Source organism: Lissotriton helveticus, chromosome 5_1 (assembly GCF_964261635.1).
Source record: "Lissotriton helveticus chromosome 5_1, aLisHel1.1, whole genome shotgun sequence".
Classification (NCBI taxonomy): domain Eukaryota; kingdom Metazoa; phylum Chordata; class Amphibia; order Caudata; family Salamandridae; genus Lissotriton; species Lissotriton helveticus.
This window is the reverse complement of record NC_136065.1, coordinates 1,787,611,836-1,787,621,028: the sequence shown is the minus strand read 5'-3', so window position 1 is coordinate 1,787,621,028 and position 9,193 is coordinate 1,787,611,836. Positions and strand designations below refer to the sequence as shown.

General features: G+C 47.5%; 1 protein-coding gene across 1 annotated transcript in view; it reads left to right on the top strand.

The window, feature by feature from the left end:
• Positions 1 to 276: 276 nt before the first annotated feature.
• The window catches only part of MRC2 (mannose receptor C-type 2), a 545,797-nt gene continuing 536,880 nt past the window's right edge, over positions 277 to 9,193 (top strand). Inside the window, 2 exon segments of the mRNA XM_078645096.1 lie at positions 277 to 391; positions 394 to 549. Of these exon segments, the coding sequence (XP_078501222.1) occupies positions 277 to 391; positions 394 to 549 (271 nt within the window).

Below are 9,193 nucleotides of genomic sequence, written 5' to 3'. Positions count from 1 at the left end.
CAGCTCCAACCGCTAGGCCACATCGCTTTCCGAAAGCACAGTAGACTGTAAACCGGCTCGCACTTAAGTACACAGAATGAAGAGCAGAGGTTGACCCTCACCCAAGATTACACGTTGGTCCGAAGTATGCCCATTTAAGAACCCCACCTCCTCACGCCAGGAGACCACAAAGGAGGAGGGAAAGTTTTGGGAAGAATTCAGCCTTTTTTCCGCCGTCTCTCCCTCCTCCCCCCGGGTCCAGCCCACCAAGTCAGGGGGGGGGGGCTGCCCCTGCTGATGCAACGTCTGCCCCTCCCCTGGATCTTTGGCATTTACTTCACACACGCACACTCTTCATCTCGGCCTCTCCTCCTCCTTCCAGCCCTCCATCCCGAGAAGCAGACTGCCGGGCAAGAACGGGGGCGAAGGACAGCCGACACAGCCCCCGCCACCCGCCAGATTTCTCCACGGGCATGCACCTCCGGCGGCGCCCCCACACCCCGCCCCCATGGGGCACGCTCCTCGGCGCCCTCTGCCTGCTCGTCATCACCGGCGCCTCGACAGACCCAGGTGAGGGGAGAAACTTCCAGTTCTGCCCGCTTGTTTGCAGCCGGACAGTCCGTAAGGGCGACAGAGAGGGGGCTGAAACATCCTGATTTATGTAGTTTTTTTTGCACAATTTAAGGATTCAGCTTGCCTCTTTTCTCATTTAATTTTTTTTCTGCTTCCTTCTTTTGGAAAGGAAATAGAGCTGTGTAGTGCGTGTGTGAGGAGAGAAAGGAGCAGCGCTCTGAGTGAAAACAGATGTGCAGGGGGGTTATTTTTTTTGTACGTGGGGGCGGGAGAGGAGCGGAGATTGGGCGCTTGGAACACTCGGTTTAAAAATAGTTCAGTACCCCTGTATTTAGAATGCAAATTTTATTGATCTTTTTCATTTATCAAGTGAACAGAGCAGTAGTCATATGTCTGGTTACTTCAAGTCTGTATACTGTTTAAACCAAAAAGTAGTTTTCTCCCAGAATAATACCGGGACTAAACCTCAGGCAGTGATTCCGTTTACTAACCCCAAAACAAATACTGGGGTGTCTCAGGTTCTGTAGGGGCAACAGCAGCTGCTGCGTGGTGTGAGGGGGTGTAATTCATTGAATGGATTGTGTAGGCTGAAGACCGCCCTGAGATATACCGAGTAATGTCAAGCTGCACTTATGGATGGTGGAGAGGCAAGGGAAGTTAGAGTTACATGGGACAATATAGAGTCGATTTCTAATCCTGGCGTCCCACTTGATCTCGCTGTGTGATCCGGGGGGGCTGAGATCGATCCCCCCAATGTCTCATCTCTTTTATAGTCCTACTTCCAGTGTTTAGACATCAGCTCAGAGGCCATTAAAAAAATGGACGTTTCTATTCCAACACCCCCGCAAATCTGGCTGACAAGCTCACCACCTGCAGTGACTCTTGGCACATCTCTGGCCAGCACAGCTTCAAACTTGAGATCGAGTGAAAAATGGAAAATAAAAGGTAATCAGATTTCTCCTGCTATGCACCCATGGTCTAGAACGATATCCAGTAGCCATCACTAACGCCTTCACACTGCTCCAGTTCAGGAGAAAAAGAACACCACATCATGGCGCAGTAACTGTCCACGTCCACTATTAGAACTATGCTACTCCTCCAATCACACGTTGACTGTATCTTTGCCTTTGAAGCAGTCCATTGCCTTTCGGCTAGGTTTGTGGAATACAAATACCACAAACACTTATACAGTCAGAAGGTAGATGGTGGTCCTGGTTTGACTGTGATTCTTGACTCTGCTCTCTGCAGTGCTTGAAAATGAAATACAGAGATGCCATTACGCCCTGATGCACCTTCGAGCTGCTGACTGCCCCCTATCGTTTGACACCTGGACGCGGATCACTACTTTAGGAATCACTGGTAATCTACCCCCCCACCTTGGCCCACTCACTCCTCCCACTTCCCTCACTATTCCTGAGTCGCAGATCCGCCTACTATATTTGAACACTCGTTCTTTAGTCAGGCATCAAACTGATATTTTCCATCTACTTACGACTGAAAGACCTGACGTTCTTCTACTTTCTGAGACCTGGCTTACGGACGACTCCCTCCCGGACATACTGGCAGCATTACCTCCTGACTACTGCCTGCTTAACACCAACCGCCATGGGGGTCGCCCTGGAGGAGGGGTCGCGGCGGTAATACGTAAGGATATTCAGGTTATCACCCCCACTTCCATGATTTTTCCCGATGTAGATAATCTTGTCTTCAGTCTTGGAACTGAGGTGGGCGCTGTTACCTTTATGGTACTTTACCGCCCCCCACAATCCATGCCCTCTTTCCCCGCACTGTTTATTGAGCAGCTTGCTAGCATTGCTACCTCCTCTCCTCGCATAGTTATTGCTGGGGACTTTAATTATTGGTTTCAGCACAGGGACGCTGGCCCCCACGCCCTCGAATTGTTTGAAGGTCTCTCGAGCCTGAACTTCAGCCAGCTAGTCACCTCCCCCACCCATAGTGGTGGCCATATACTTGATCATATCTGGGTCTATGGGGTGAAGCCCTCCCACCCGCTTATTACACCTTGCGTGTGGTCGGACCACCGCCTTATCGATACCACCATCTCGATGGCTGGTCAGGTCAGGATCCCTTCGCGGGAGGGTGGCATGGCTCGTAAGTGGAAGGCCGTCGACTCTTCCAAACTGTTAACTCATCTGTCTCACACTCGTCCGCCTCCCCCCAATAACCCTGACATTAATGAGCTAGATGGGCAAGTCTCTAACTGGCTCATATCAGCCAGCGATATCTTTGCCCCACTAATCAAGTTCCCTCACTCTCGTCATAACCATTCTCATAAATGGTTTACTCCACTCCTCAAAACTTTACAGTTAGAACTTCGTCAATTCGAACGCAGATGGAGAAGAGACTACTGCCTGTCAAGTAGAGATATCTATGTGGCAGCTCGTAATAGGTACAAATCTGCTATCTCTGCAGCCAAGAAAGCCTATGTCTCCGAGCGTATCCTGTCAGCTCCCTGTAAGTCGAAGGAGATCTTTAGAGTTCTGGACGAGTTCACGTCTGACGCCAGAACGCTTTTGTCCCAGGCCCCTACCCAGGAATCTTGCAATGCACTTAGCACCTTTTTTTTTACAGAAGATTGTTTTGATTAAGGGCACTATCCCGGTCACTTCATTGGATGCTGTTCCCATCACACCCCCTCATAATGCTTTCTCTATCACCCAGCTTCCCCCACTAGACGCTAGATCTCTAGCCAACCTGGCTGCCCGGATCAAGTCTGGCTCCCCTGACGACCACTGTCCACCTTCCATACTTAGCGACATCTGCCATTCTCTACCCGACTGTATCCTTCCTCTGCTCAATTCTTCTCTTCTTTCCGGGACGGTACCCAGCTCCTTCAAGGAGGCCGTTCTAGTGCCTCTGTTGAAGAAGCCTGGAGCCGACCCTGCCGTCCCGGCAAACTATCGTCCTATCTCTCTCTTACCTTTTTTCTCAAAAATCTTGGAAGCCCATGTCACTGCCTGTCTCTCGGGGTTCATCGAGAGTTCCATCTTTCTCGAGGCCAACCAGGCCGGCTTCCGCCCTGGTCATTCTACGGAGGCTGTGATCCTGGCTGTCCTAGACACCTTGAGAGACGGAGCTGACAAGGGTACCTCCCAGGCCCTGGTTTTATTAGATCTGTCGGCCGCTTTCGACACGGTGGACCATAACATCCTTCTCCACCGTGACGAACAGGCCGGCATCCAGGGCCTGGCGCTGGCCTGGGTGAAATCTTTCCTTATGGGGAGATCCCAGTCCCTCAGCCTAGGTACATTTAGGGCCCCTATGGAACATCTGCCTTGTGGGGTCCCTCAGGGCTCCTCTCTATCCCCTCTTCTTTTCAATCTCTATCTTCGCCCTCTTCTCTCTTCTCTGAGGCAGTGGGACGTCCGCGTCTTCAATTACGCGGACGACCTACAACTCATTTTCTCTCTTAACTCTCCCTCTTCTATTCCTACTTTTCAGGCAGTCATGTCCCATATCTTTCAGTGGATGTGTCAGAACCAGCTGAAATTGAACCCCGGTAAGACGGAGCTCCTCCTGCCGGGTAAGAGCGCCGTCCACTGGGGTCCACATTTCTGGCCGACAGAGCTTGGCTCTCCTCCCTCCCCGGTAACCTCGGTGAAAAGCCTCGGGGTCACTATTGACGCTGGGCTCTCTCTGGGGCCGCAGGTGGGGACAGTGGTTTCCTCCTGCATGTTCCAACTGCGCAGGATCAGGAAGGTGGCCTACCTTCTTACTCCCGATGCCTTGCTTCAAGTCATCATGGCCCTTGTTCTCTCCCGCCTGGATTTTTCAAATTCCATCTATCACGGCTTGCCCAAATGCTCCATCAATAGGTTGCAAGTCATTCAAAACCAGGCGGCGAGACTGGCCCTCGGGATTCTGAAGTGGCAGTCCGCCAAACCCCTCCTTATCAAGCTACATTGGCTCCCGGTTAGCCTAAGGGCTGCCTTCAAGGTTGGCTGTCTTATTTTCAAATCTCTCTCTGGTTCCTGTCCCGCCTTTCTGAAATCCCTTATCTGCCCCTACTGTCCCTCACGTAACCTTAGATCACTTCACTTACATCTTCTGGTGGTCCCTCCTTTCAAACTCTGTAGATCTGGGGGTCGAAGATTTGCCTTTCTCGGCCCCAAACTTTGGAACTCTCTTCCCCTCTCAGTTAGGACTTCCGGTACTCTCATTCAATTTCGCAAATCACTAAAAACCTGGCTTTTCCCACAATCCCGCTAAATTCCCTCTGTTTCCTCAGCACCCTTTCAGCGCCATGATACCTCCGGTGACAGTGCGCTATACAAAATCCCCTTAACATAACATAACACTATCCCACAGTACTTGTTTGATTCTCAGGTATGTAGGTACTCTCCCTTGAAAAGAAACGTATCCCTGCTAAGAATTCCTGGTATTCTGTCTTTTTCAAATTCAAGAGGTTCATGTACGCAGTACCTGACGGTACCTGCCCATTTAAAGCGCTTGGTAATACCAGGATGTAGATGGTACATAACGTGTAGTCAAAGCTACCTGGTAAACTCATCAGGGCTAGTTACAGTCAGGAATTTTAGTTCGTGATTAATATTGTGAAGTGAAGTTGCCTTGTTTTGTAAATTGGTACGTTGATTGTCTCAAGTTTGCATTAAAACATTTTGCATAATTGGCATTGATAGTCCACTGCATTTGCACAACTGTGCATGGTAATACCCTACCCATCATGCCCCAGGCCTTTGGGTCAAGAAGAGTTCTATCCAGAAGTGCCTGGTTGGAACCAATTGTGGCATAGAGGAGCCCAACCCGCTAGGACTGATTTTGATCCAGCAAATACGATTAATTGTGACCCTGTTTGGCCATATCAGAATTTTGTCCCTAGATGCTTTTGCATTTTCCAATTCTGGTGCTGGGTAATGCGTTTCAACCTCAGATTCTGGTTATGCATGTTTGACTGCAATGGATTCTGGTGTAATGTGGCTTGGCTATGACCGATCCTTACCTTGAGTGGCCTAGCTTTTGAGGCCCTACTTTCAGTAAGAACCTGTAGTAGAGGCATCTTGAAGGGACCAATCATTACCCAGAAGAATCTAGCAGGGACTGATTGCGGCACAGAGAGGATTAGGTCAGACCAATTTTGATGCAGCAAATTTTGGGCCCATCTGATTGTGGTCCTAAAATATCTGGCCTCATCTAATTCTAGCCAAGTACATTTTGCATGCCTCTGATTCTGACCATGTGCGTTTTAGCCACATCTGATCACAGCTGCTTTGGACACCTCTGATATTTGGCAAAGTACATGTTTCATGTACTCTATAGTTTGAATGCCATGCTCCTCAAATGGATGGAGTTCTGTGATGAGTTAGGAAACGTGTTCGTGGACTTGTCGGTGTCCTTTTGGAGATTGTAGTGAAGATGCTGCAAATTATCTTTCTCCTTGCTGTCTAGTGCTCTAAGGCCCATTGACTGTTTGTTTTCAACTGAAGATGTTACTTAAATAGACCAGTAACAAGTCCCTCCTCAACTTAAAGTGTAATTGAAAAATATATATTGTCTACGCCTCTTATGCACTGTCCCTACAGACGTCTCTGTACATACATCCACCATGCCCAAGAGGGAAACTGTGCTTTCTCTTTGCCTCAGAACAATTTTACTACTTTAGTTGCGATTTTGGAATTGATTTAAACATGTATCTAACCCTTTCATTTCTGAAGTTAACCTGATTTAATTCTCTGTTGAGGGAAGAACCTAAATCCTAATGTTGATTTCCTGGGTCCCGTAATTCCCTATTGAGATTGTCCCAATTTAAAAAGATTGACAGAGATCAGCCACTTCTTATATACTGGCCCCAGACGTTTCTTATACCAAGGAGATGTTGTTGTGGATAACCTTGGTTTATTGTCCCAAGTCAGGTTTCAGGTTTTAAAGTCTTTATTTCGATAATAAAATCATAAAAGACATATTTTTTTAAAAACGTGAAGTTGTAGACATACAAATTATTATAAGAGTTGGTGTTACAGCAAACACGATTATAGCTTCAATTACTGTATACAGATTCGAATTTCATGAAATTCATACATATAGAGTATAACATTGTTTTAAAATTACAATTAAACAGCCTAACAATACAAAGACAAACCTGACCTAGAAATTAAAAAAGATTGGAATTAAAAAAAGAGACAGGATCTTAATCATTTCTGCTTACTTCTCGTTCTAATCACCCAAGCCCACCCCAAGAATTTGGCTACGCTCACAACAATTACATCAGAGGTGTTAGTTCTAAGTGCCCAAATAGCCTCAGTGCACCCTTTGTATTTAAGTCGCTTGCAAAGGGGTTTTATCCATTTACTTCGGGGGGCTTGATAAATCGGACAGGCAAATAGAAGATGACCCACACTCTCCTTGTGTCCCGGGCACCAAGAGCAATATTCGCTCGCTCCATTAGACCAGTTTTTAGTGAACGAATTCAAGGGCAAGGATCCCACACTAAACTGATGGTAAAGTTTCTTGTCAAGTGGCCTAGTGATAATGTCCCAATAGTTCTCTAGGAAGGGATCCAACTTAAAAGTCAGGAACCTTCCTGTTAAACTAGCGGAGCCAGAAGCAGTGACCAGTTTTTAGTGTTCTGTAAAAGTCAGCTCTTCTGTATGGACAAACATAGTTTGTGACCTAGGTAAACCTGTAGTGGATTCTAAATTCAAATCCTTGAATTGACCAGAGTAGAACTCCACCCAGGCTTCTGCGGATACATGGTTAGTAGGTAAATGGGAGTCGGGATTTCTGCCCCACTTTACAGTTTCCCAGAACTTAATCTGGTTATTGGAAGTGCAGGCATGCAGAAGGTCAGACCAATAATTATCTTCCCACTCTCTTTTTGCTTTCCACTGGATTTTTTTATACTGTGCCCTAGTTTCCTTTATGTCACTCAAAATCCTGGACTTAACTGCTTTCACTAATCTTCTATGGGCCTCCCTACATTGCTTGTTGTACCATTTCTGCCGGGAGGTATGCACCTTTAGGGTGCCTTTGGTTGGCGGCAGCGTTAGAAGGACCTTGAGCTGGGCGAAGCATTGTTCATGGAGTTCACAAATATTATCAATATCACCCCTAATGGTAACAAGGGTTGAAATGTCGTTAGCAGTCTTGGAAACCACATTCGTAATGCTATCCAGAATAGACTCTTCCCCCACAATCCTTGTCCATTTAAGCCTTCTTCTATCGTTGGTCAGGATAGTGTCCCCTGTCGAGTGAACAACTGGTGGAATCCTTCCACATGTACCCGGAAGTCTCAGACTAAGTGACAAAGGATTATGATCGCTTTCAGGGCGGGGTACTACCTCCATATCTATCAGAAGTGGCCAATATTCCATCTTCAACAAGATGTAATCTATACGGCTTTTCCTTAGCCCATTGTCAAAGGTGGAATTGCCTCCCTGATCAGAGGCAGTACGGCCATTTGTAGCTCTTAGCCCCCAATTCAGGCACAAGCCCATCCAATGTAGAGCTGCCTCAGTTCCTTTTGTGATTTTATCAACGGACAGTTCTGGGATCTTCCAAACCACATCCTCTGCTAACCCCCAATTATCCCCTACAACATAGAGGGGCTCAAAAGTACAGTTGAAATCCCCAGCTAGAACAAATATCTTGTCTCTCCCTAACCCTTCGAGATATATGTCCACAAAGTCTACAATGCTAGGGCAACGGCCACCCGGTTGGCCGCGTGCATAGATGTTGATGACTATAAGATCCTGGTAGCCATCCTTGCTTAATTTAATGCCCAAGAGATCTGGGTGATCCGCAAATATTTCAGTTGGATGGTATCCCATTGCCTGCTTAACCCATGTCACGAGCCCTCCTGATGCCCGACCTTTACTGCCCCTTATAGCTGGTTTGTAAAAATTTAAAAACCCAGCCCTATAAATTGGATCCGGTGCCCAGGTTTCTTGAAATAATAAAACATCAAATGTATCAATATATTCTAACCAATCCTCAGAATCCATCCGCCCCTTAATCCCTGCCACATTCCAAGAAGCTAATTTAAGTGTTTCCTGTATTGTTGTTACGCTACATGGCCCACTCCGGTCCACTGCCATGGGTGCAACTAAGCTCACTTGATGACTCTCCACCTTAGTCGCATCTCGAGCCACTACCACCTTGCTAGTGTCCCCCTGCTCGAACCCCACCCCACCTGCACCTTCTATCACACCCCCTGTAAGTATTTCAGATTTCTTCCCTGGATCCAGCACCTCCATTCTCTCTTTCCCAACAACCCCCTGTGGCATCTCCAAACCAGCTCCGTCTTCCTCGCTCACCCGATTCCTCATAACCTTTTCATTCCCTGCAACCGGGTAGAGTCAATCAATGGCCTCCAGGCCAGAGAGGGGCTCAAAGCGGTTAAACAATAATGGGTACTGCGGGAGGTAGGGTGTTCTATCAGCTTGGTGCCTCCTGACTGGCAATCTTGAGGGTAGATGTCTCGGAGGAAACTCACAGAATCGTCTTGGATAAAAATAGTCAAGGCCTAAGGTCTGCACATCCCCCAATCTTGCAAACCTTGCTTCCCTACGTAAGAAATCTACCACCCAGGGATCTTTAAAAGATATAATGATACAATCCCCCTCTAAGTCCTTACTGCCGTGACCCACCCATTCAACTCTCCTCA